Source organism: Bos grunniens, chromosome 18 (assembly GCF_055505025.1).
Source record: "Bos grunniens cultivar Pamir isolate PY7600 chromosome 18, Bosgru_T2T1.0, whole genome shotgun sequence".
Classification (NCBI taxonomy): domain Eukaryota; kingdom Metazoa; phylum Chordata; class Mammalia; order Artiodactyla; family Bovidae; genus Bos; species Bos grunniens.
In genome coordinates, this window is record NC_141182.1 from 51956551 (window position 1) to 51983973 (window position 27423).

Consider the following 27423-nt stretch of genomic DNA (forward strand, 5'->3'; position numbering starts at 1 on the left):
TGTTTTCTTCCATGTTTAATTCGGTATCACATGAGCAACAATAAATAGTTCCTTCCCGTCCCTGCAATCTTCCTCCAGCCCGGGTCAGAGCCCGAGGGGCTGGCTTCCCATCCGGAGAAGGCACCTGCAGCCCGGAAAAGTCGCGGCTCAGACCAGCTGAGCCAACAAACCCACAAAACTCCCTGGAGAGTTAAAGGGGCGCGCCCAGGCTTCCCGGCAGTGGGCGTGGCTTCGAGGCAGTGCGCGGGGGCGGAGCTTCACTGAGATGTCCCCTCAGAGGGTGTGATCAATTAGGGGGCGTGGTTCTCATCAGCCGCTGTAACGATGACGTCCATCCAAATGCGCACGGCCTCTGGGCTGGGAGCCACCATGTAGAAAAGGCGTTCGTAGGTTTTGACACAGAACGTTAGGCGAGGGTTCGGGCTCTGGAATAAGTAGCGGAGTGGAGGTGGTTAAGAGAACAGGTATGACTCCATCCTAGTTCAAATTCCAGCCTTGCTATTTACAGGCTGTGTAGGGTTGGGCAAGTAATTTAAACTCCCTGAATGTATGCGGATCTGTCCTCCTACATGATGTTACCTCCTTCGATGGGTTATGGGGATTAAATGAATTAACACAGGAAGGCGCTGAGAATTATGGGAGCAAGAGAAATTTAAAGGAAGGACCCATGTCCCAATCCCCCAGCTCTGCTGCTGCTGCTGCTAAGTCGCTTCAGTCGTGTCCGACTCTGTGCGACCCCATAGACGGCAGCCCACCAGGCTCCCCCGTCCCTGGGATTTTCCAGGCAAGAACACTGGAGTGGGTTGCCATTTCCTTCTCCATTGCGTGAAAGTGAAAAGTGAAAGTGAAGTCCCTCAGTCGTATCCGACTCTTAGCGACCCCATGGATTGCAGCCTACCAGGCTCCTCCATCCATGGGATTTTCCAGGCAAGAGTACTGGAGTGGGGTGCCATTGCCTTCTCTACCTTCTCCTATATTAGAAATTGTTGCTGTTGTTCAGTCGCTAAGTCGTGTCCAACTCTTTTGTGATCCCAAGGACTGTAGCCTGCCAGGCTCGGCTCCTCTGTCCAGGGATTTCCCAGGCAAGAATATTGGAGTGGGTTGCTATTTCCTCCTCCAGTGGGTCTTCCCGACCCAGGAATCTGAACTTGTGTCTCCTGCGTCTCCTGCACTGCAGGCGGATCCTTTACCACTGAGCCCCCTTATGCTTAGTTGCTAAGTCATGTCCAACTGTTTTCGAGCCATTGATTGTAGCCTGCCAGGCTCCCTGTCCATGGGGATTCTCCAGGCAAGAATACTTTAGTGGGTGGCCATGCCCTCCTCCAGGGGATCTTCCCAACCCAGGGATCAAATCCAGGTCTCCTGCATTGCAGGCGGATTCTTTACCATCTGAGCCACCACGGAAGCCCTACTGAGTCCCCTAGGAAGTCCATATGTTAGAAATACAAGCATTCAAATTTCCCCTCTTCCAAATCTAGGTCTCCCTGGTTCGTAACTGGGAAAACTTTAGTCTACAACCTATATATTGAGTACCTACTTGCCAACCCCAAATTAAGTAAAGCCTTTACGACCATTTTCTGTCTTTAACCTCAACTGTGGAGACATGGGTTTAAGAGTGCCCATTCTGCAGGTGAAAACACTGAGGCTGGAGAATGGAAGTCACTTTTCTGATGTCCCACAGTTGGGATTCCAACCTAAGCTCTAAAGACACAGTTACTCTCCAGAGCTTTCTAAACATTGGATCAGTTTCTGGCACTGCACTTTTATAAATGTTCCAATTCCAGAATTCTCTGGGGAAAAATAAATCTGATATGACACCAGGGGACCCATTCCCATTTGGCAATTGTGAGAAAATGCTAAGAAATGATCCTCTCCTTTCAATGCTCCCAGGTGGCCTCAGTCCCCACCTTGCCCAATTCAGTCATTCATTCTTGACTTGGCATCTGAGTTTCCCAAATTTCTGCTCTCAAACTTTTGTTCCAAGAAAAATAACTGTGGCTGAGAGCCAGAGACTGAGCTCTTAATTTTTGGTCCCTGCAGTGAAATGACCTGTCTGGATTTCCTGTGCTGGATGGAGTACCCTGACAATAGGGGCTGTGGGTGGCCCTTCCCCGGGGGATAAGCTAAGATTTGACTGGCAGGGCTCCAACCATGAGGGCAGGGCAGCACCAAACAGGGGCTTCACCTTGAAGGCACAGCGTAAGTGGTCGTAGTAGACTTCCTCGATGGCCTGGAAGTAGATGACGCCTTTGAGCTTGGTCTCTTCCTTGTCTGATGGAGGGGGGTGAGGGAGAAACAGAGCCAGTGAGAGATGGGTTGGGGTTGGCGGGGAGGGTACCAAGGGGGAGAGGAGTCTCTGAGCCCAAGTCCGGAGACTGGGGTTGGGGTGAGGAGCATGGTGATAGAATCTGAAGGTCCCTAAAGCGCTGTGGTTAGGAGGTGAGTGAATGTCGATGGAAGACTGGTGTGGTGAATGGACAAGGCTGGGAGGTGGGGTCTGGGGAGCTGGAATCCTAGGTCCCCAAGTCCCTTGGCCCCTGAGAAGGGCAGAGACTTAAGGAGAGGTTCAGAATCATCGATTACCCTAGAGAGGAAGGAGGAGAAGCTTGGAACCCTAGATCTGGGGGCTGGGCACTGATAATACTCCTCCTGGGTATGGGGAAACTGGGGTCTGGAGACTAGAATGGTACACAGTGATACCCAATGAGGGCTGGGTCGCTAAAGGAGGAAGCGACTGGGGGGTCCAGGCACATACATGGACCTAAAAGAGAAGAGACTGGGGGTGGGGCTGCTAGGTCTCTGGGGTGAAGGTCTGGAGTGGTCTCTTTCACAGGCTTGGGGGCCCAGGCACCTCAGGCAGCAGAGCTGGGCTTACCTGCGTAGTAGGCCAGGCGGCGGGCCTGGCGGTCAAAGCAGAACCATCGCTTCCTCCAGGTCTTGATACGGCCACCCATCTTCACCAGGGGTCCGCGGCAGCATCCCCCGGACACCCGTAAGTGCGGGCAGTTTTCCGGATTGTGGCCCCAGCGCTCCAGGTGCTGCCGGAGATCCAAGACCCGAGGGCCAGCAGGGCTGGATGGCGGCGCGGGCGGGGCCTGGGGAGGGAAGAGAAGGGGGGTGTGACGTCATAGGGTCAAGAGCTGGGAGGGAAGTCTATAGCCTGGACCCTCGAGGGGAGCCCGTCAGAGTAGCTCAAGAGTAAGGACCAGCACATCCTTTAACTTTGGCAATGACGATTAAGACGGTATCTCTGACAGCTACTCCGATTGACTGCACACTGCCCAGGGCTTTACCAGCATCCATTCCTCAATCCCCCTCAATGGCCACTCTTGGGTCAAGGCTACTATAAGTCCCGTTTTTCAGATGAGCACACTGAGGTACAGAGAGAAATAATCCACCTGAGGTCACATAGAGTTTCTAAGTGACAGAGCAGGGCTGTGAACCCAGGTCTTCCTGACCTTAGCGCTCACCCTGAAATACTGGAGATGTGTTAGAAAAGTGATAAACCCCAGTAAGCCCTCATCTGCTGTATCTGTAAAACAGGAACCAGATGGTGAGTGGTTATAAGGAGAGCGTTGATTCCATTATTATTATTGTTGTAGATAGCATTCTTGCTGTGATGAAATTGCTGATCATTACCTGTGATAAAACACACACACACACACACACACACCCACTTTATAATCTCTTTGCCCCCCTTCTCCTCAGGAGGTAGGTACGTCATTGTCCCCATTTTACAGATGTGGAAACCAAGATTCGGAGAGGTTAAGTCACAGGCCCAAGTCACACAGCCAGAGCTGATGAGCCAGGACTCCCCAGGCACAGTGGTCATCTCAGGTGGCCATAAAGTGGAGCAGAATGAAGGCAATCAAAGTGTCTACTGTTACGAGGTCTAGCCTGATCAAACCTATTCTTCCTGAATGTTTCCTGCAAAGAATGGTATATGATCCCCAAGGTCATACTGAGGCCTCAGACTACAGCATGCAAGCAGACCCCTAAGGGATTTTGTTAAAATACAGACTGGGATTCAGTTCAGGGATGCTGACGCTGCTGGTCCATGGACCACACTATGAGGATTGAGGGTTGAAAACACTGAAGTAAGGCTAAAGCAAGAAAGGATGAGAAATAGAGGTGAGACGAATTGCATGGAGACAAGGAAGAGTGAGGAGAAGGGGGGAGGCGGGAGCTGGGGAACACACAGGAGGGGAAGGGGTGGTTAAAAGGGCACCCACTGGGTCATCCTGCCAACTCCACACAGTAACACTAAGTGATCACCATGTACTGAAGTTCTGCTCTGTGGCCAGCACTGTGCCAAGTGATCACCTCGCTGCTTCTCCAAAACAACCCATTATTGTCCCCATTTCACAGAGGAGGAAACTGAGGCTCTTAAAGAGGAAGTGACTCACCAAGGTCGCCCAGGTAGGACATGGGTGTAGCCGGGCCCCAGTCAAGGAAGGAGAGCAGGGATGGGCTTGGGACTGGCAACTCCCCCACTGCCCACTTGTTTCACCTCCAGGGAACACTTGCCCCTCTCCAAGTCTTGGTTTTCCTCATCCCAGCACCCTCCTCATGGGGCTATTTCATGGATGAGCTCGCTGTTGTCACCTGGTGAGTCCACCCCCAGGCGCAAACCCCAGGGACACGCTTGCTCACGGAAGCGAGAAGGCAGCTCGAGGCATGAGGGGGTGGGGATGGGGGACAATGCAGTCAGCAGGGGACTGGTTAATAAATGATGGTGCTACCCAGCAGGAGTGTTTCATTTTTAATGAGGCAGAGCTTATGCCTGACAACCCGGAAGGCTCCAGCAGCCTTCCTGCTTTATTTTACTCCCGGCTCTCATCAGCACCTGACATGCTACTTACTTTACTTATTGATGCTGCTTTGTGTCGCTCTCCCCTGCTAAATGCCAGCTTCCAAAAGGCAGGGACTGTCACTCTGCTGTCATCCAGGGTCTACCACACAGTGCGAGCTCAGTCACTCGGCCACGCCCGACTCTTTGCGACCCCGTGGACTGTAGCCCGCCGGGCTCCTCTGTCCGTGGGATTCTCCAGGCAAGAGTGCTGCAGTGGGTTGCCATGCCCTCCTCCAGGGCATCTTCCCCACCCAGTGACGGAACCCGAATCTCCTGCATCTTCTGCATTGACAGGCGGATTCGTTATCACTGAGCCACTTGGGAAGGCCACCATCAAGAGGCACTCCATAAATACTGGGTTGAAATGAATAAGGAAAGGCCTCATGTTTGAGAGAAACAGAAATGGTTTGGGAACCATGTACTTGTTTGTGAGGAACATAAATTCACCAAATGCAGTTTGACCAGTGAATGTGGAAAAGTATAAACACAGATTTAAAGCCTCCTCTATGACAGAAAACACTTGCGCCTCCCAGTTGGGAGAACTTCACTTTCCCAAATTCTAAAGTGTTTGCTGTAGGGGCTTCCCTGGTGGTCCAGTGGCTGGCACTCTGCAGTTCCTCTGTAGGGCGCATGGGTTCCATACCTGGTTGGGGAACTAAAATCCCACATGCCACACAGGGAGGCCACAAAAATAAATAAATAAGGTGTATGCTGTAACAAAAAAGTATTCATATTCTTAGTATAGGTAGAAATAAAAGCTTAATGAGGAGCTGTCAGCTAAACTCAAAGTGTGAGAAATTCTACAAGATAAATGACTTTTCCACCCAATAAATGGCATTTTTTAAAAAAAAAGCAGGGAGGGAGGACTCAATCTCAGAGATTTAAGACATTTTTACTAAAGGCACTGTGTGTGCTTTGTTTGGATCCAGATTTGAATAACCAACTATCAAAATCTATTCTGAAGACAATTTGGAGACAATTAGGGATTTTGTTAAAATGCAGACTGGGATTCAGTCATTCCAGGGTGGGGGTCTGGAGGCGAATGAAGCTCAGGGATCCAATGCTGCTGGTCCATGGACCACACTATGAGGATTGAGGGCTGAAAACATTGAAGTAAGGCCAAAGCAAGAAAGGATGAGAAATAGAGGTGAGCCGAACTGCATGGAGACAAGGGAGAGTGAGGAGGGGTGGGGGGAGGAGCTGGGGAACGCACAGGAGGGGAAGGGGTGGTTAAGAGGGCACCCACTGGGTCATCCTGCCAACTCCACACAGTAACACTAAGTGATCACCATGTACTGAAGGTCTGCTCTGTGGCCAGCACTGTGCCCAGTGATCATGATCACCTTACTGCCTCTCCAAAACAACCCATTATTGTCCCCATTTCACAGAGGAGGAAACTGAGGCTTCTAGAGAGGAAGTGCTCACCAAATGTTACTATGGACCAGTATTAGAATGTTACAGAATTAGTCATAATTTCATAAGCTATGACAGTGGAACTTACGTTAAATATATATATATAGTAGGTACATACTGATATATGGAAGGAATGATAAAATATCTGGAATTGGCTTTAAAATATTCTTCTGCAGAATGGGAAGTAAGTGTGAGGTCCAGTACAAGAAAGTTAGTAATTACAATAAGATTCAATATTGATAATCACTGGAGCGACATGGAGGACTTCCCTGGTGGCTCAGTGGTAAAGAATCTGCTTGCCAATGCAAGAGTCGCAGGTTCAATCCCTGGGTCGGGAAGATCCCCTGGAGATGGAAATGGCAACCCACTCCAGTATTCTTGCCTGGAGAATCCCATGGCCAGAGGAGCCTGGCGGGCTACAGTCCATGGGGTCACGAAAGAGCCGGACACGACTGACCAACTAAACAACGGTCATGAGCTGCGTGGTGGGCACATGGGAGGTTATTAATCTAGTCAAACTTTGAACAATATGTTTGAATATTTCTTAAGTAAAAAGGGTTTTTTTGGTTGTTGTTTTTTAAGAATCAAATAAAACAAAATTTTAAATATTATTTAAAAGCCCCAGCTTGTGGTTACCCTTATACTGCAGTAACTGGCTGACAACGGCACCCACTTACAGAAAAGGAAACCGAGGCACAGAGAACTGAGCGTGTCACATACCATGGATTCAGATGACCCTGATGGGAACAGAAACTAGGTCTTCAGAGTTCCCCTTCTCTTGCCAAGCCCAGGATACTTTTTGGAGGTCAGGAGAGGGTGAGATGTCAAAGGGCAGAGGCCAGGGGAAGTGGGGGCAGGGGCGAGACTCACCATGATGGCAGGTACAGGGGGGCCTGAGGAACCTTCCTTGCTTCTTCTTGTCCCTTCCTGTGGGTGCAGAAAGAAAGTGTCAATGAGACTGCAAACCAATAAGAAGTGGGGGAAATGTACTGTGTTCCTGGGTCCGAGGGAGGAGGGGCTGGGGGCCTGGACTCCTGGGTCCGAGGGAGGAGGGGCTGGGTCTCACCCTGGCCTGCAGCAGCCGCTCCCTCTCCGCCACGGCCTGCTGCAGGAGCTGCTCCATTCGGGCAATGTCTGGGTAGAGGGCCCTGCAGTTGGGAGCAGGGAAGAGACAGGGCCGGTGAGAGGAGCCCAGTCTCTTCCCCCCGTCTCCTCACCTTCTCCCTGATGTCTCACCTATTCCTGGGGCCGCAGTTCAGAAGCTGATAGAGAGGGTGTCTCCCGGAGTCTCCAGCTTCAGGCGGGAGGGCCGAGGCCTCCAGGGATCCTGGGAGAGAAGGGCCAGGGCAATGGGCTGGGATGCTTCCTGGTCTAAGCCTCTCCCTCTCTCCCCCAATGAGGGCATCCAGGTTTGTCCATCCTGTGTGCAGGGAGGGTGGTGATGGGAGAAGAGGGTATGTGGGGTGATGTTGGTACTCACCACTACAATGGAGCGACAGAGGCCGGGGGCATCCTCTCTGACTGGCTCTCTCTCCCCTCTTCCGGGACAGGCTTCCAGTCCTCTGGAGGCCAATGGAGCCCTGAAAACACACACAGCCCAGGCACACAGGAAAAGATGCTCAGTCTCCACCATTAGATCGGAGAACCACCAAGGAAAACCACCAGCTTGAGACTTCCCGGGTGGCCCAAGGGTGAAGACTTCGAGCTCCCCACGCAAGGGCCCGGGTTCCATCCCTGGTCAGGGAACTAGATCCCACATGCCACAACTAAGAGTTTGCAGATGGCAACTAAAGATCCTGCATGCCCCAGTGAAGATCGAAGATCCCCGAGCAAGCCGGCACAGCCAAATAAATAAATACGTTTTTTTCAAAAAAAGAAACCACCATCTCATTGGCACGGATCAGAAAGCCACTGTAAACGCAATGCTGAGTGAATGCAGTAGTCACAAAGGACCATACAGTGTACTGATCAGAATGGGCAAATCCAGAGACAGTGGTTGCCAGGGGCTTCGAGGAGAGGGGAATTGAGGGGTGATGGCTCAAGGGTACAGGGTTTCTTTGTGCATGCGTGCTAAGTCACTTCAGTCGTGTCTGACTCCTTGCAACCTCATGGACTGCTGCCTGCCAGGCTGCTCTGTCCATGGGGATTCTCCAGGCGAGAACACTGGAGTGGGTGGTCATTCCCTCCTGAATATTCTCTAAAATTGCTGATGGTAATGTTTGCACAACTCTATGACTACACTGAAAACCACTGAAAAACACTTTTAATGGGTGAATTGTAGGGTAGGTGAATTATAGATCTACATAAAACTGGTTGTTGTTGGTTTTTTTTAAGCCCACTGTATCGGGGGAGATGTGGGAAACCAGACGTTCTCCTACAAGGCTGCTGCTGCTAAGTTGCTTCAGTCGTGTCCGACTCTGTGCGACTCCATGGACTGCAGCCCACCAGGCTCCACCATCCATGGGATTTTCCAGGCAAGAGTACTGGAGTGGAGTGCCATTGCCTTCTCCGCCCACAAGGCTGAGGGCTGTTTTATTGGAAAAAATTTACGGAGGTCTGTTTGGCTCTTTTTAAAAAATAAAAATGGGAAAAAAGAAAAATAAAATGAATTTTTAAAAAGAAAGGAAATAAAATCAAAATGACAAATGTATAAAACTTTTGAGCCCCAACTCCATTTCTAGGACTGTATCTTGTGGGTACACTCAGACATGTGCAAAATGACCTGAGTTCAAGGTTAATTCCCACAGATGCCTGGAGACCACCTAGTTAGTTAGTTAGTGTTAGTCGCTCAGTAGTGTCCAACTCTTTGCAACCCCATGGACTGGAGCCCACCAGGCTCCTCTGTCCATGGGATTTCCCAGGCAAGAATCCTGGAGTGGGTAGCCATTCCCTTCTCCAGGGGATCTTCCCAACCCAGAGGTCAAACCTGAGTCTCTTGCATCTCCTGCATTGCAGGCAGATTCCTTACCTAAGTAAGGAAGAGACCACCTAGGAGACCACCTAAGTGCCCATAAAAAGGAGACAGGCTCAATAAACCTGAGATCATCCACATGGAGGAAAATCCCAAAGCAGATAAAAGGCAAAGGATGCTGTTTATATCAGCTAGAAAACAATGTTTACGGTATAAGCAAGTACAGAGAGTGCGAAGAGGATACCACCTACCCATAAAGAGAGGGGGAGAGTGTATACATGCCTGACTGCTTCAGTACCGAGTATTGGGACTTCCCTGGTGGTCCAGTGGCTAAGACTCTGACCTCCCAATGGAGGGGGCACGGGTTCAATCCCTGGTCAGGGAACCTGATCCCGAATGTGGCAACTAAGACCAGCATAGCCAAATAAGTAAATATCCGATGTACAATGAAAGTCGTTCAGTCGTGTTCGACTCTTTGCAACCCCACTGACTATACAGTCCATGGAATTCTCTAGGCCAGAATACTGGAGTGGGTAGCCTTTCCCTTCTCCAGGGGATCTTCCCAACCCAGGGATCGAACCCAGGTCTCCCGCATTGCAGGCAGATTCTTTACCAGTTGAGCTATCGGGGAAGCCCAAATAAGTAAATAAGTAAAAATAAATACTTTTTAAAAAATACAGTACATCTCCGGGAAGACAGGAGACACTGGTAACCCTGGCTGCCCCTGGGAGGTGAGTTGAGTGGACGGAAACAGTGGCAAGATAGATCTTTTCTCTGAATGTCCTCCCTTTGAACTCACAACAAGAGGAATTTTTTTTTTTTTAATAATAAAATAAACATGACAACCAAGCGCAACCTGTGTTCCTGGACCAGAAAAAACAATTTTTTGTTGTTGTTGTTTTTTGCTAACAAATAACATCTGTGGGACAACTGACAAAAATATGAATAACAAGAGCTTCCCTGGTGGCTCAGTGGTAAAGAATCTGCCTGCTAATAATTCAGGAGACATGGGTTCCAGCCCTGGTCCAGGAAGACCCCACATGCCAGGGAGCAACTAAGCCTGTGTGCCACAGTCATTGAGGTCTAGAGCCCGGGAGCTGCAACCACCGAGCCCTCCTGCCACAGCTACTGAAGCCCATGAGCCCTAGAGCCCGTGCTCTGCTACAAGAGAAGCCACTGCAATGAGAAGACTGCAGCTCCAGAGCAACCCCCTCACCACGGCTAGAGAAAACCAAGAGCAGCAATGAAGACCCAGCACAGCCCAAATTAGATAATTAAAAATATATATATATGAATAACATTTGTGGACTTGAATAGTATTGTCTCAATGTTAGCTCCCTGAGTGTGATTGCTGTACTGTGGTTGTGTCTGGGAATGGCCTTGACCTCAGATGATAAAAAGTAAAAGCATTTAGGGGTAAAGGGGAATCATGCTTCAGAAAAGAAGAATAAACTGTGTGTGTGCGTGTGGGTGTGTGTGTACAGAGAAGGATAAAGCAAATGCCAAATGTGGTAAAATGTTAGTCACACAATCTGGGTGACAGGTAGACAGGAATACTTTCTGCTCCTCCTGCAATTTTCCTGTAAGTCTTAAATCTTTTCAAAATAAAATAATAAAAAACTACCCCCCAAATGAAAATAAACTTATTTGAGAGTTAACAAAGCAAACTAAAATAATTTCTTTAAAAAAACAGCAAAAACTCTGCTTGGATAACAAAACATAATAAGAATAAATAAGTTGTATAATTTGAGCACCAACACATATCGTGCGTGCCAAGCTGCTTCAGTCGAATAAGACTCTTTTGCAATCTCATGGTCTGTGACCGCCAGCTCCTCTGCCCATGGGATTCTCCAGGCAAGAATACTAGAGTGAGTTGCCAGGCCCTCCTCCTGGCCCAGGGATCAAACCCAAGTCTCCTGCATCTCCAGCATTTCCAGGAGATTCTTTACCAAGGAGCAACCAGGGAAGCCCACCAATATGTATGCTCACTGCTAAAGATATTAACTCATCAAATATATGTAATTCACGAGTTAATACTAAAAGAAAAATCGAACTGGTCACCAAAAGAACCAACTCTTTATTTTGAAGGTAGGTGAATGAAGTGAAATCGTCAAACACTTTCTTTTCCTACAAAAACCATATCCCTGGGTAACCAAATAATCAATAAAGGCAAGTCCCCCTTTAGAAAAAATTGTCAATCAATAAACGAAGAAGGAGGACTTCCCTAGCAAGCCAGTGGTTAAGACTCTGCACTTCCAATGCAGGGGGTACAGGTTCCATTTCTGGTCAGGGAACTAAGATCCCACATGCTGAGTGGGCAGCCAAAATAAAATAACTGCTTTTTTTGTTTTAAGATTTCTTTAACTAAATTAAAAAAAAAAAAAAAAACAATAAAAATAAATGAAGTAATGACAGATGGGATTTTCCCACTCATGGCTTCCAGGGAATCAATCAGTGGATGCCACAAAAAAAGAGACACATGCTCCCAGGATGATTTGCCAAAATGCCAATCATGCAACTGCTCAGCCTCCCACATCCAACTTTACAGGAAATAAAGAGGCAGAGCAAGGTGGTGTTGACCCCCACAGATGCAATCAGCAGACCCTGCCTGCGAAACTACAGAGCAACTGCCTGGTTTCTTCACCAAACAGATTTCAAGAGGGACAACAGAAGAAATGGGAGTCTGTGGATGCTGCTGCTGCTGCTAAGTCGCATCAGTCGTGTCCTACTAGAGTGGTTTGCCATTTCCCTCTCCCGTTCACGAAAGTGAAAAGTGAAAGTGAAGTCGCTCAGTCGTGTCCAACTCTTCGCGACCCATGGACTGCAGCCTACCAGGCTCCTTCTTCCATGAGATTTCCCAGATAAGAGTACTGGAGTGGGTTGCCATTGCCTTCTCTGTGGATTCTAGGAAATTTAAAAGAGATGCGCTGTGCTTAGTCGCTCAGTCTTATTCGACTCCTTGAGACGCCATGGACTGTAGCCCGCCAGGCTCCTCTGTCCATGGGGATTCTCCAAGCAAGAATACCAGAGTGGGTTGCCATGCCCTCCTCCAGGGCATTTTCCCAACCCCAGTGATCGGACCCAGGTCTCCCGCCTTGCAGGCGGATTCTTTACCTGAGTCTTCCCAATAATAATCATTAAGCTGTGCGTGTGCTCGATGTGATTCTCTATGTCTGTATTATTTTAAAACGTTTTTTTAAAAATAGTTACCATGGGACTACTGGGCTTCCCAGGTGGCTCAGTGGTTAAGAATCTGCCTGTCAATGCAGGAGACGTGGGTTTGATCCCTGAGTCCCGAAGACCTCCTGGAGTAGGAAATGGCAACCCACTCCAGTATTATTACCTGGAAAATTCTATGAACAGAGGAGCGTGGCGGGCTACAGTCCATGGGGTCGCAAAGAGCCGGGCACAGCTAAACACACACACACACACATACACACACACACACACACAAACACAAAACCATGGGACTCCCCTGGCGTCTAGTGGTTAAGGCTCTACACTTCCACTACAGGGGGTGCAGGTTTAATCCCTGGATTGAGAATACGATTCTACATGCCACGCAGCTTCATTCAGAAGATAAAAAGTAAAATAAAATAAAAATAATAACCAGTATTTACCAAGTGCTCAGTCTTTACCTAAGAGTGTATGTGGCACACCACAGACCCATTTAAGCTTCTAGAAGCCCTGGGAGTCAGGAAAGGTTCAAACCACTTCAAAAAGATGAAAATGAGCCCCAAGTTCCTGTGGTTCTTTACTCTTCCCTTCCCTCAACTGATATTCCCAGCACTTCCCAGCTGAGAGATTGTTGGCACTGAGGAAACATGTAGGTAAGAGAAACTCAGTCTTTCCTGGTGGCTCAGACCATAAAGAATCTGCTTGCCAACGTGGGAGACCAGAGTTTCATCCCTGGGTTGGGGAGGTTCCCTGGAGAAGGGAATGGCAACCCACTCCAATATTCTTGCCTGGGAGAATTCCGTGGACAGAGGAGCCTGGCAGGTTACTAACACACACCAGCAAGAGAGCGCCAAGTCTTGTCTGCATGGAGCTGACACTGCAGGGACTGAGTGACGTGTGTGTGTGTGTGTCCAGTCCTGTCAGACTCTTTGCAACTCCATGGACTGTAGTCTGCCAGGCTCCTCTGTCTGTGGAATTTTCCAGCCAAGAATACTGGAGTGGGTTGCCATTTCCTACTCCAGGGGATCTTCCCAACCCAGGGGTTGAACCCGTCTCTTGCACCTCCTGCACTGGCAGGCAGGTTCTTTACCACTGCACCACCTGGGAACCCTCAAGGAACTGAATGAGTCATCACACAAGACGCAGATCATCTGACATCGCTGTGAGTGAAGAGTGTTACAAAAGAGAGTTATAAAAGGGTAATATAAAAAAGGATCACCTGCAACTAGAAGACCAGGAACAGCCTTCTGGACACTGACCCTGAGGCCCAAAGGATAAGAGTTGGCCAGGGTTGACTGAGGCGAAGGGTGTTCTAGGTCGCAGGATCGGCAAGTGCGAAGGCCCTGAGGCAGGAGCCAGCACGGTGTGCTGGGGGGTCAGTGCCCCCGCAGCTGAACAGAGTCAGTACAGGGAGGGGGATGCTGAGAGGTGGGCAGGGGTCAGACCACACAAGGACTTGTGGGCCACACCAAGGAGCCTGGGGGAACCATGGAAGGCTTTTTGGGGGAAGCGCTGAAGTAGGAGGGATCAAGATCACTCTGGCTGTTGTTTGGGAGCCAAAAACTAAGGTGGAGAAAGTCAGTGAGGAGGGTGGTAGAAGGTCGCGAAAGCCAGAAATGAGGGTGGCAGTGGGTGGAATAAGAATTATAATAATTATAACAATATCAATCAAGGATGGTTAAGAATCCACCTTCCAATACGGGGGACATGGATTCAATGCCTGGTCGGAGAGCTAAGACCCCACATGCTGCAGGGCAACTAAGCCCTTAAGCCACACCTGGAGAGAAGCCCACGTACTGCAACTAACTAGCCGACGCAGCCAACAGTGAATTTTTTTTAAAAAAAAGCTGGTCTTCCCTCATTAAGAAATATAATAATATCAATCATTATATAACCAGAGCAACAGGTGCCCACGTTTACTAAGCACCTGCTATGTGCCAGGCATCACATCAAGTACTTTAATGCATTAGCCAATGAATGCTGTTATTATTCCCATTTCACAGCTAAGTAAACTGAGGCATAGAGCCGTATCTCAGGTCAACCAGCTAGGAAGTGGCACAACAGGTACTGGAATCCGAGCAGAGTCAGTACTCTTAGGCATCACATGATCCTGGAAAGAAGGGGTGGGATTTGAGAAGGATTTAATAGGACTTGGAGGGAGAGACGGGCAGGGGCAAGGGGAAGTGATTTGTTAATCCCTGCATTTATCTGCTTGTCTACTGTTTCTCTGGCTTCGTAAACAAACACTCCCTATGTTCTTTGTGGGGCTTCCCCCTGTGGCTCAGGGGTTAAAGAATCCACCTGCAATGCAGGAGACTCAGGAGATGCAGGTTCGATCCCCTGGAGGAGGCCATAGCAACCCACTCCGGTATTTCTGCCTGGAGAATCCCATGGACTGAGGAGCCTGGCAGGCTACAGTCCATAGGGTTGAACAAAGTCAGACACAACTGAAGCAAACTTAGCAAGCACACACATACAAGCTCTTCGTCATCCCTGAGGTCCCTCGTCACTGCCTATGAGCTCATGTTAACCAGGTGCCCACTTGGGTTCTCAAGTTTCCTTGAGAAACCCTCGTCTCTGAAAGGCACAGGCTGAGGAATCAGGCAGCTTTGGTTCACACCGAGCTCTGCCGCTTAGTTGGGTATGTGACTATAGCAAGTCACGTCTCTTCTCAGGGCAACTCCCCTCCCTGTAAAGTGAGCGAGGTCCTGCCACCCTGCCGTAACTAATGCAAAGATTCATACGCTGACCTCATGCAAAACACACATAAGAGTGGGGCACTGCCACCAGTGTCCAAGGGCCAGACACGTGGTGACACCTGCATGCAAGGTGGGTGTGGGGTCCATGCCAGAGGGTACCGGGTCCACCTGGCCTTAGAGGCTCCGTGTCCACAGAAGCCACTAACTCAGGTGAGGACTCCATAGGAATGGCCCGGCTTTCCACCAAGTCTTTATAGATATGCAGTTTAATTATAAGGGTCATATTTACCCAAAGGCACGTTGCCTGGCAACAGAGCTGACAATCCACCTTTATCAGCCTTCCAGCTAGAAAGTTACAAAAGCTCTGCTAACCCTTTACCTGGACAATAAGAGGACCCACTGTTACAGTTTCTTCTAACCAAAAAATGAATTTTATATTAGGTGCATTTGCAATTTCATACATATATAACATATTATTGATTATATATTCAAGAAACATATCATTTTAATAAAAATATATTAAGTTGAAGCATGTCAAACTGTCAGTATTTGACCGTTTCTCACCTTCAAATGGGCTTCCCTGGTGACACAGACAGTAAAGAAGCCTGAAGTGTGGGAGACTGGGGTTTGATCCCTGGATCAGGAAGATCCCCTGGAGAGGGGAATGGTAACCCACTCCAGTATTCTTGCCTGGAGAATTCCATGGACAGAGGAGCCAGGAATTATATGTTTCATGAATATATAATTCAATAATATATATTATATATGTATGAAATTGTATATGCACCTAATATAAAATTTTATTTTTGGGTCAGAAGGAACTGGCTTTGCATCCATGGTGTTGCAAAGAGTTGGACACAACTGAGCGACTTTCACCCTCAAATAATAGCAATTCTGTGGGTTCAAAGTGATGAGATGGCTTTGAGCAGACCCTGGCCTACATTAAGCTCTTAAATATTAATATTAATTATATTTTAGCAATAGTTAATAATATATTAATATTATATTGTTACTATTAAGATATGTTGCATATAATATTATATAATCAACAGGTAAATATTATAATATACAATATAATTAATGTATTAATATTAACTTTTGAGCTTCCCTGGTGGCTCAGACAGTAAAGAATCTGCCTGCAATGCAGGAGGCCCAAGTTTGTTCAGTCCCTGGGTTGGGAAGATCCCCTGGAGAAGGAAATGGCAACCCACTCCAGTATTCTTGCCTGGGAAATCCCATGGACAGAGGAACCTGGCGGGCTACAGTCCATGGGTCACAAGGAGTTGGACACGACTGAGCAACTAACAACAGCAACAACAATATTATGTTATTATTGTGGGTACAAAGACAGACAGACATGGATCTTCATAACATCATTGTTAACTGCACAAAACTCCATCCGCCATCCTCAGAGAGGAGCTCCAGGCGCCCACACAGAATTGTGTGCGCACAGAAGCTCAGAGTGGTTCAGAGCGTGGCCTCTGAACGCAGAGTGCTAAGTTCAAATCCCAGCCTTGCTGTATACTAGCTGATTAAGAAACCTCAGCTGCCTCAGTTTCTTCCCTATAAAACGATAAGAAGAACCCAGCTTGTAGAGTTGTTGCAACGCCTAAATGAGTGAATCCACATAAACATTTAAAACAGTGCCTGGGGACTTCCCAGGTGGTCCAGTGGTTAAGAATCCACCTTCCGATGCAGGGGACAGGGGAATCTAAGATCCTGCAGCCTTGGGGCAACTAAGCCCACACCCAGCAACTACTGAGCCTGTGGGCCACAGGGAAGATCCAGCACAGCCAAAAGAAAAAAAAAGTTTTTTAATTCATAAAATAAAACAGTGCCTGGCACACTATAAAGACTCCAGAAAAAAAAAAAAAAGGCTTCACAAATTTTAGCAGTCTTTATGATTGTTACTGTTTATATCATTATTACAGAGCCATTGAAAAGGAAGAGGCATCTCTAAATGTATTGAAAGAAAAAATCTCCACCACAGTCTTGAGCTAGGGGAAAAAAAGCCAACTAGTAGCTAATACTGGAGAAGGCAATGGCACCCCACTCCAGTACTCTTGCCTGGAAAATCCCATGGGCAGAGGAGCCTGGTAGGCTGCAGTCCATGGGGTCGAGAAGTGTCGGATACGACTGAGCGACTTCACTTTCACTTTTCACTTTCATGCATTGGAGAAGGAAATGGCAACCCACTCCAGTGTTCTTGCCTGGAGAATCCCAGGGACGGCGGAGCCTGGTGGGCTGCCGTCTATGGGGTCGCGCAGAGTCGGACACGACTGAAGCGACTTAGCAGCAGCAGCAACAGCAGTAGCTAATACACATGTTTTTGAAAAAACATTTACAGGATAGAACAAGCGCTCACCCTTTCTAAGGGCTGACCCCACATCCCTACAATAGCCCTACCTCCGGGCACAGCACTCTGCCACTGTCTACTCTATTTCATTTAAAGTTGCTAGCAATATATTCAATAAATGTTTTAACCCATTCATAAGTTGGAACCCCCATTTTCAGAAAATCTGGAAGAAAGAAACAAATAGCTACCAGGACCTCCCTGGTGGCCCACTGGCTAAGACTCCACGCTCCCAATGCAGGGGGCCCCGGGTTTGATCCGTGGTCAGGGAACTAGATCCCACATGCTGCAACTAAGACCAGGTATAGCCAAATAAATAAATACAAATACTAAAAAAGAAAAAGAAACAAATAGCTGCTCGGTTCTGAGGAGGAGGAGGGCCACGGCTCCTTGGGCTGGGGAGAGGAGGACTGATTATCAATATGCTCTGTTGGGTGGCTTTTAAAATTTACATCTGGGGGCCTCCCTGGTGATTTAGTGGTTAAGAACCCACCCGCCAATGCAGGAGACACAGGTTCGCTCCCTGGTCTGGGAAGATCCCACATGCCAAGGAGCAGCTAAGCCCACGTGCCACAACTACGGAAGCCCATGCACCCTACAGACCTTGGTTCACAGCAAGAGAAGCCACCGCGATGAGAAGCCCAGGCACTACAGTGAACAGTAACCCCCGCTTGCCGCAGCCAGAGAAAAGCCCGAGCACCGCCACGAAGGCTCAGCACAGCCAAAAATTAAGAAACAAATAAAATCTTTTTAAAACTAACTAAATAAAATTAACATCTGGGCAGGCCCGGTTCCATTTCTCCAGGGGAGGAGAGGTAAGATGTTAGGCAGAAGACAGAAAAAGAATAATAAAGCTGGAGCTTGGTGAAAGTTAAAAATGCGGCTTGATCAGCCTCCCCTGTCCCTCCCTCTCTCCCCCATGCCCACAGCAGAGAAAGCCACAGTGACCAGCGAGACCCCCCAGGTGATGAGGTATTTGGGGGTGGTAGGGGGGGCACCTGGAGGGAGCTGTGAACAGAGAAGAGGCAGGAAGAGGTGGCGGCGGCCGTGTGGGCAGTGGGATCCTGGAGAACCAGCAACTGGCGGTCTGTCTTCTGGGTGAAGAGGAGCTGCAGGAGAAGGGGTGGGGTGGAGGGCCGCTGCCAGGATGCTCTGGCCTCCAGAGCATGGATGCCCGCTGCCAGAATGCTCTGGCCCAGGCCTCCAGAGCCAGCCCATTTCTTGAATGGAAAAGGAAAGGCTCAAGGCCCCAAGAGAGTGGGAATGCAGTCTCAGGGAAGGAGGACTTGTGTGCAGACTGCTGGCTCTCTGAGGAGGAGGCTCTGGAGGTCTGCACTCCTGAGGCCCAGGGGGAAAAGGGATTAGGGGTTGAGAATGGTAGATCCCAAGGGAGAATGGAGGTGGGGGGCCTAGATTCCTGGGTCTGAGGGAGGAGGGGACTGAAAGGCACACGAAATCTCCATACCTTGGTGAGAGCCTGGTTGGGCTCAGAGAAGTCCCCGCCAGGGGTTCCCTGAAGGCAGTTAAGCTCGAGCAGTCGGCTCCGTTCCTGGGGAGGGCAAGACATGAGCAACTCCTACACCTCAGGGGACATATGGGGTGCAGGCGAGGCAACGGTATGCCCCAGCAGGAAGTGGGGATGTAGGACAGGTGTCGGCAGTGAACTGACCTGCGTCAGGGCCTGAAGGGCCTCCTCCTTCTTCCGGCTCAGCCCCCGACTCTCAGCGGCCATCTGCTCCCCCAGCGACTTGAGCTGCTCCTCCAAGACCTGGATCCGGCGCTGTGGGGCACCCGCCAGGGCCCGGGTTACTCAGCTGACCCCGGGTCCCGGGCTGGTACGCCCAGAACCAGGCCCTCCTTGAGAGCCTGGGGTGTGCTCTACCCCATACAGAGACCCTGGCATCTGGATGCCCGGGAGGGCAGGGGGAACTCAGAGTTAACCTTCGCTAGTGCCCTTCTCCCCTTTGAGGGCCTAGAAGAGACCTGGGGTGAGCTGGAGGGATGGAGGTTCAAACATCCAGAGGCTGAGGAAGACAGAGACCCAGAGAAAGTCGACATTGCCAAGAACAGAGAGAGAGAGGGACTTTCCTGGTGATAGAATGGCTAAGACGCTGGGTTCGTGCAATGCAGGGGGCCTGGGTTTGATCCCTGGTCAGGGAGCTAGATCCCACATGCCAGAGCTAAAAAGATCTTACATGCTGCCATGAAGATCGAAGATCCACTAAGACCCGGCACAGCCAACTAAATAATAAGTATTATTAAGAAAAAAGAACAGAGAGAAAGGGAAAGACAGAGATAAACCGGAAAAGATACAGAATAGAAGAGCCAAGACAGGGAGAACAGAAACAAAGCCTGTGAGGCAGGAATGGGAAAGGAGACCCACGTGGGAACTTTCTAATCCGAAACTCTGGGAACCTTTGTATTAAATACAGTCAAAAGTTTAAAGTCGCACAGTTGTGTCCAGCTCTTTGCGGTCCCATGGACTGTAGCCCATCCATGGAATTCTCCAGGCAAGAGTACTGGAGTGGGTTGCCATTTCCTTCTCCAAAATATAGTCAAACTTGTAGCTTTTTCCAGCAGGACTTTTCAGACCCTTGAAAGTGAAGCTCCCAGAAAGGACTGGTGGGAGCATGATTTGAGATAAGGGCTGAGACATGGGGAGTGTAGTGGCGAAGACCTAGCAGGTTCAGATCCCAGTTCGATCCTTTGGGAACAAAGTGACCTTGGAAAAGATAACTCGAGCAGCTTGACCTTGAGTTCCTTCATTTAGAAAATTCGGGAAAAGATATGAAGATCTGTCTCCCAGGACTGTTGTAAGGATTCGATGACTTAATAGTCATGAAATGTTTAGGATCGTGCCCAGCCCATGGTCAGTGCTCAATAAACATCATCGACCATCATGACTGTTTTGAAGAACATGACACAGGGAGGCCACCAGGACAGAGAAGGGACGAGACAAGTGAGTGGAGGAGCCAGAGGGCAGCGGCGAGGGAGGCAGGGTGAGCCCAGACCGACTCACCCTGTGCTGTGCCACACTGGCCTGGAGCTCCTGGACCTTGGGGTCTGGCACGCCGGCCCCAGGGCTGTCCCGATCTTCTTCCTCCTGCCGGCTCTCGCGCTCCAGCTGCTGGAACTCCAGGTCCTCGTAGGCACGCTGGGCCATGTCCAGCTGTTCCCTCATCTGTGGAGGGAACACAAAAGGATTGGAGGCCTGGATCTCTAAGAACCAGGAGGGTGGAGGGCTGGAGCCACGACTCCTGGACGAGGGAGGAGGGGCTGCAGATCTAGACTCCGGCGTCCAGAGGGTTAGGGGCTTGGGGCCTGAGCTTCTAGGTGGGTAGGAGAGGAGGGGACTGAGGGTGGCCTGGATACCGGGTCCCCTTACCTCCTGCATTCCCTGCAGAAGCCGCTCATGCTGGTCTTCAGGCTGCAAGTCAAGCTGCTCCTGGGCCTCCTGGAGTCTTTGGCGAAGACGCTCCACACGATCCCTCTCCTGGCTCAGCCGCCTCTGTTCCTGCATCAACAGCAATCAGGCTCTTAGCCTCAGCCTGAGCACAGGGAGGGAAACAGAGGCCAGCTGGGGCTAGGCCAGCCAGATCTCAAGCTCCTACTCGCCTGGGAAGTCCCCCCCTTCCAAGTCTGGGGTGTTGGCTCTATGAGGGCAGGGACCCTGTCTCTCTGGTTCATGCTGTACAGGCCCACCCAGAGCAGACCAAGTAAACAGCTTTTTAAGAAATGAAGGAGGGGACAGATGAATGGATAAAGATGTGGTACACATACACAGTGGAATATTACTCGGCCATGAAAAAGAAAGAAATAATGCCATTTGCAGCAACATGGATGGAATTAGAGATTAGCATACCAAGTGAAGTAAGTCAGAGGAGAAAGATAAATATCACAGAATAATAATCATATGTGCCATCTAAAATTTGACACAAATTAACTAATCTATGTAACAAACAAACTCACAGTCATAGAGAACAGACTTGTTAGCGCAGGGAACTGTATTCAATATTCTGTGATAAATTGTAATGGAAAAGAATATGAGGGGTCTTCCCCTCGGTCCAGTGGTTAAGACAGTGTACTTCCACTGCAGGGGCATGGGTTAGATCCTGGTCAGGGAACTAAGATCCCACATGCTGAGCTACATGGCAAAAAAATAAATAAATAAAGAATATATATATATATATATATATAAAACTGAATCACTTTGTTGTACAGCAGAAGTTAACACAACATTGTAAATCAACTATTCTTCAATAAATGTTTAAAAAAGAAACAAATGAGGGAATGAATGCTAAACATATCCAGACTTGGTGATTGATACTGGGGACCCAGAAGGGGGTCAGACCTGGGCCCTGTACTCCAGTAGGGGACACAGCCAGTTATAGCCTGGGACAATCAGGGCAGTGAAATGCAGATTCTGTGGGAACCAGAATGGGGGGAACAATTTCTACCAGGGTAAGCCTAGGCTTCCTGGATGTGAAGATTTTAAGATGAGCCACAAAAACCAAGGAGCATTGAGACCTGGGGAGCTAGAGAGGGCTGGAAGGGCTTTCTGGACTGAGGGAACATCATGGTGCAAATGAATGGAAGTTGAACAGTACAGGAGGGACTTTCCTGGCGGTCCACTGGCTAAGACTCTGAGCTCCCAATGTAGGGGACCTGGGTTCGATCCCTGCTCAGGACACTAGATTCCACATGCCACAACGAAGAGTTTGCAGGCGTGCTGCAGGCTAAACTGCTTCAGTTGTGTCCAACTCTTTGCAGCCCCATGGACTGTAGCCCACCAGGCTCCTCTGTCCATGGGATTTCCCAGGCAAGAATACTGGAGTAGGTTGCCGTTTCCTCCTCCAGGAGATCTCCCCGACCCAGGGATCAAACCAGTGTCTCCTGGGGCTCCTGCATTGCAGGCAGATTCTTTACCACTTGAGCCACCAAGGAAGCCTATGAGTTTGCATATCACAACTAAAAATTTCCACATGCCAAGTGCCCAACTCAGCAGAGCCAAATAAATAAATAAAAATAAATACTTAATAAAAGAGAAAAGAAAAGTAAAGGAAGTGTAAGGGCAGACTGCAGTCAAGAAGAAAGAAGGTGGGATGGAGGGAAGAGATGGGGAATACAGGTGAGAGATGACAGTGGAAAGGCAGACAAGATGGAGCTCGGGTGTGGTTTGGACCACCAGGCTGAGGAACCCTATCCGGGGTCAGTGGGGAGTCACGGCAAGATTGAAAGGCTGGGGTAGGATCTGGGTGTGGAACCATCACTCTGGGAGATAGGTTCGAGGGGTTGAGACCAGCTCCTTCCTGAGTCCTCCGGGCAATAAGAATGAGACCTTAGACTTCCCTGGTGGTCCAGTGGTTAAGAATCCGCCTGCCAACGCAGGGGACATGGGTTCAATCCGTGGTCTGGGAAGATCCCACATGCCGCAGGTCAACTACTGAAGCCTAAACTCTCGAGCCCAAGTGCCGCAACAAGAGAAGCCACAGCAACTACAACCAGAGAGTAGCCCCCGCTCACCGCAATTAGAGAAAGCCTGCACGCAGCAACAAAGACCAAGTCCATCCAAAAATTAGTAAATAATAAAAATTAAAAAAAAAAAGAATGTGACCTCGCCCGAGGTCTAGGCAGGGCAGATATAAAGGAGATAGACTAGCAAGAGAGATTCAGGGAGAACAAAGAACAGGACGTGGTGACTGACAGGCTTGGGGTGAGAGATAAGGTGGCGTGCAGAGTGAGGCTCAGGACTCTGGCCTGGTGACCAAAGGGACAGTGAGACAGGGACGGTGTGGAAAAGGGAGTTGCTGAGGTCAGCACTGGATATGGTGAATGAGAAGGGGCCAGACTCCTGGATCTAAGGCAGGAGGGGCTGGGGTCTGAAAACCCAGGTCCTAGGGGAAGAAGGAGCATCTAGGAACCAATGTCCTAGAAATCAGGACACATAGGTCTAGATTTTGAGAGAGAAATCAGGGCTGGGAGAAATACAGGCTCTTTGAGGTAACTGAAGACTTAGGATCCAACCCCAGGAAATTCCAATATGTAAGATAAAGGCAAAGAGAGAGACTGACAGAATTACAAAGTTATCATTTTCCAACCTGCAGCATGCTCGGGAAAAGCAATGACCACCAATGGATGTTAAAGCCTTTAGGTAAATAACTATTAGGAAGGGATCAGAGTGACCTCACTGAGGTCTGGAGAATCAGAGACAACATCCCCCTGGCCCAGTGCCCCCAAAGCACCACAGCACATCTGAATCTGATCCATCTTATACATTTAATCAACCACCTGCTTCCAGGAAGCGAAACAAGTTAAAGGACACCCCCGGTGTGCAACTGGTCACATACTGACCATGGGACAGAGGATTTGGTTTCTTCAACAAAGAGTTCAGGGGAAAAAAACAGTAGGCAGGGACCATTAGAGGAGAAACAACACACACAAGGCATTTCAACCCATTACAATATACTGGCCTGTGGGGAACCCGATTCAAACAGCCAGCCATTAGCCATTGTTTTTGAGACAGTCTGGGACCCATAGAAACTGACTGGAGATGAGACAGTAATTCTTCAGATGTGATAATGACATAGGGGTGATGTTTTCTTAAAAGAGTTCTTAAAGAACTAAAGTATCTACTGTCAACATGATGTCTGGTACTGGATTTCAAATCTAGGGACAGGGAAGGCAACTGGAGGACATGAAACAGGAATGGAGGATTCATCGCAGCTGAACTGGGGAGTACATCACATGGCAACCGTCTATTTTTTGTTGGTTTGACATTTTTCACAAAATGACATTTAGCGAGCAAAGAGAGATGGAACACGCCCCAGTGAGTCAGGCCCCAAAGTCATAGAGGAGGGAGGGAGGAGGGAAACAGAGAGAGGCATAGGTCCCTGCCACTGCCCACCCCCAGCCCCAGTATCATCATGGCTTGGGCAACGCAGGGTGTAACCCCGGCCCCAGGTCCCAGGAGCACCACAGGAAGTCTGTCCAACAAGGAAGAGAACCGACGGTGAAGATTCAGGAGGGCTAACACACCTGTTCCCGCTGCTCCTGGCCGCCCTTCTCTGAGTCCACCTGCTGCCCTAGCAGCTCACGAAGCTGCTCCTCCTCCCGCCGAGCGGCCACTCGCTCCCCAGCCAGCTCACCCCGCAGCAGGGCCACCTCCACCTCCATCTGCAGAGAGAAGGCAAGAGCTGGGACCCAGAGGCCTGGGTCTGAGAGTAAGAAAGGGGTGCTGGCGCGAGGATGCCTGCCTGGGTCTGAGAGAAGAACCTGGGAATCCGAACTCCTGGATTCGAAGAGAGTATGGAGCTGGAGGCCTGAGACTCGGCTCCCATGGTTGTAAAGGACTGGGAGCCTGGCCTGACGGGGTTCCCCACGAGTTGGGGCCAGACTTCCCAAGGGGTCTGCAGCCTCACCTCGATCCTCAGTTCCTTCCTCTGACGCTGTAGCTCCTTCACTCGCTGCTCCATCAAAGCCACGCGAGTCAGTGCCTCCAGCTGCTGCGCGCGAAGCCGCCGCGCCGCCCCTCGCACCCCTTCTCCAGACAGAGCGGGTGCGGGGGTCGTGGCCGGGGTCTGAACTGGAGACGGAGCCTCCGCCTGAGGTTGAAGAAGGCTAGTCAGTTGGGGAGGACTCGCCCCCTGCCGTCACTAAATAGGTCCCTGGGGCGGGGAATGAGGGTGGGAGTCTGCGTTAGCGACCCTTAACCACCAAGCTCTTTTATCCGAGGCGGGGAGGGTGCAGGTCCGATGACCGCTCGGCCCCAGGAGGTGGCTCAGGGACTCGCAGTTCGGGGAGGGAGTACAAGGATGCTGTTTCCCATTGTCTTGGCCTCACGTCTTCGAAGGTTCTGCATTTCTTTCTCTCTCCCCGGGTCTCTGAGTCTTCCCCCCTTTTTTCTGGGCCTCATTTTCCTGATTCAGTGTGTCTTCTGTCTCTGAATCGCTGTTTCTTTCTCCCTCAGAGTATCTCCCTGTCTCAAGGTTTCTCTGTCTCTTTTTCTGTTTCTCTGAGCATCATTGTTTCTGGGTTTCTGTCTGTGTCTATCCTCAACTCTCTGAGTCTCCTGTCTCTGGTCTCGCAGTGTCCCTTGACTCCTTTGGATCTTTGTCTCCCAGTTTCCCCGTCTCTCGGTCTCTATCTGGTCTCCCTATACCTGGCTCAATGTGTCTCTGTCACCCGCTTGGGTCTGCTCCTCTGGGTCCCCGGCCCCCCCCCCCCCCAGTAACTCTCGCCCCCCGGGTCCCTCACCGCATCGTGGCTACTTTCGGTGCTGCTGCCTTCTCCCACTTCTTCCTCTTCCTTCGCCTGCTGCTCAGCTCCTTGGCCGCTCGGAAGCTCTGCCGGGGCCTCGGGCGCCTCCGGCTCGCGGGAGTCTTTGGGGTGCCCCTGGGGCTTGGAGGCCCCTTGAGATCGGACCTCTGTGTCGCACTCCGGGACCGCCGCCGGCGGGGCCCCCAGGTCCGGGCTGCTTCGCGTCCCCATGGCCGCTGAGAATTCCCGTCGGGTGGGCGGGGCCTGGGGTTCCGGAGGCGTTGGGGGCGTGGCCCAGGGGGCCGGCGCGTCCCTCCCGAAAGCTACGGAGAGCGCTCCAGAGGCGGGGCCTGAGAATTCAAAGGACGGGACTGAACATTCCACAGGCGGGGCCTGGAGCTTCTAGGGGCGGGGTTCGTGGCTCCTAGGGCGTCACGCCCCAAGAGGCGGGACTGGAATTTGAGTCCGGGTCCTAGTACGCCCCCTACCGGCGTCTCCCTGCTATCTAGGTGTCGAGCCTTGTACTTTCCCACCCTCCCCCGACTATCCCCTTAGACCACTTTAGAGCGACCCCATCATCATCTGCTTCGCGGACTCAGGATCTGGGTTCCGCCCTGTCCTCTCTGGAGCCCCGTAGTCTCAGCTCTGACCCCCCTGTGTAAGGGAGCCGTGCCCCTGCCGCCTCACCCAGGGATCGGAGAGTCGGGTCTCCTGGTCTCCCTCTCTGGACAAACCAGGAGCCTTGAGTCCTCGGGTCCTCGGGAGCGAAATTCCAGAACTCCAGCCCCCGAGACCCCCACAGCCCCGGCCCCCTCACCGGCTCAGGCTTCGGCGCGCTCCGTTCTGCGCTCCGGCGCAGCAGTTTCTGCCCACTGGACAGGTGGCTGGGGAAGAGGGAGGAGAGACAGGCTGCTCGGTCCCCCTCCCCAACAGCCCGGAAGTGGAGCGGGGGGACAACAGGTCCAACAGCTCTCGAGGGAGGAGGGAGCGACCAGCTTGCCCCGCCCGCAGCCGCGGCACCGGGCCATCCTGGCCCCACCGGCGCCACCCTAGGAAAACCCAGCATGACGACCCCCCAGCTCTGCCTCCAGCTCCCCCAGTCCTGCCCCCAGGGGGCCAGGCGCCTTGGTCACCTGTGTAAAAGCGCCTCCCTAATGCCCAGACCCTGAGACTCCTGACAGGAAGAGGGGAATGGAGGTAGGGACCTCTCCCCTCTAATGAGCACTTTAGAAGGGCCCCAACCGGTTTGGGGAGCTGGACAAGAGGAGGGGGTGCCCTGAGCTGAGTCAGAGGCCCGCCCAGAGACAGCGGGAAGTGTGGCCCCCCCACTTTGCTATGGGTGGAGGGCAGAGGTTAAAGGTCTCAGCCAGACCCTTTCCTCTCTGGGCAAAAACAGGAAAATAACTGCTATGTGAGAAAGGATTTTTGGATGTCAGGAGCTGCCTATATAAAGTATAAACATTTTATACACATTAATTTATTTCATCTTTACAGCAGGTTACAGAGAAATTACTATCTCCATTTTATAGTCAGGAAAGCTGAGGGGGGCAAGCGTACCCAGAGTCTACACATGTTGTTGATGTGAGCAACGTATCTGTTCTCTGGAAAATCCATAGTCTTTACCATTACACTTACTGCCATTCAAGCCAGGAAGTCCCTGAGAGATCATTCGGAAAGATAGTAACAATAATAGTTAACACTGATAGGAAATCTGCTGTGTAGGCAGTGTGCCAAGCACTTCATGTATAATGAACTCATTGGA

At 50.4% G+C, this 27423-nt stretch overlaps 1 protein-coding gene across 3 annotated transcripts; it reads right to left on the reverse strand.

Moving 5' to 3' along the window:
• On the reverse strand, positions 1-27125 carry PHLDB3 (pleckstrin homology like domain family B member 3). Of its 3 annotated transcripts, none has more exons than XR_015146142.1 (16): positions 25659-25920; positions 24824-25006; positions 24441-24578; positions 20791-20919; positions 20425-20586; positions 19075-19185; positions 18871-18954; positions 18404-18514; positions 7746-7845; positions 7502-7592; positions 7332-7413; positions 7136-7192; positions 4863-5206; positions 2876-3095; positions 2186-2271; positions 1-425 (listed from the first exon to the last, which is right to left on the reverse strand). XR_015146142.1 is itself a non-coding variant. In XM_086352879.1 (16 exons), exons 1-16 carry the CDS (start codon positions 26725-26727, stop codon positions 291-293), a joined length of 2421 nt encoding a protein of 806 aa, XP_086209005.1. In that variant the 5' UTR covers positions 26728-27125; the 3' UTR covers positions 1-290. The 3 variants fall into 3 exon arrangements, 2 of the variants coding, with proteins under 2 accessions (XP_086209005.1, XP_086209006.1); XM_086352879.1 differs by lacking the exon at positions 4863-5206 and adding an exon at positions 26349-27125 and having other exon boundaries at positions 25659-26011; XM_086352880.1 differs by lacking the exons at positions 1-425; positions 2186-2271; positions 2876-3095; ... (3 more) ...; positions 7502-7592; positions 7746-7845 and adding an exon at positions 11231-12080.
• Between the last annotated feature and the right edge of the window lie 298 nt (positions 27126-27423).

Excerpts from the sequence above, each read along its gene's own strand:
- PHLDB3 (XM_086352879.1), bottom strand. The coding sequence starts at position 26,727 with ATGCTGGGTTTTCCTAGGGTGGCGCCGGTGGGGCCAGGATGGCCCGGT. Across the intron at positions 26,012-26,348 it reads CCCGACTCTCCGATCCCTGG|GCCCCGCCTCTGGAGCGCTC; the intron begins GTGAGGCGGCAG and ends TTGAATTCTCAG. Across the intron at positions 7,846-18,403 it reads CTGTTCACAGCTCCCTCCAG|GGCTCCATTGGCCTCCAGAG; the intron begins GTGCCCCCCCTA and ends GTGTGTTTTCAG.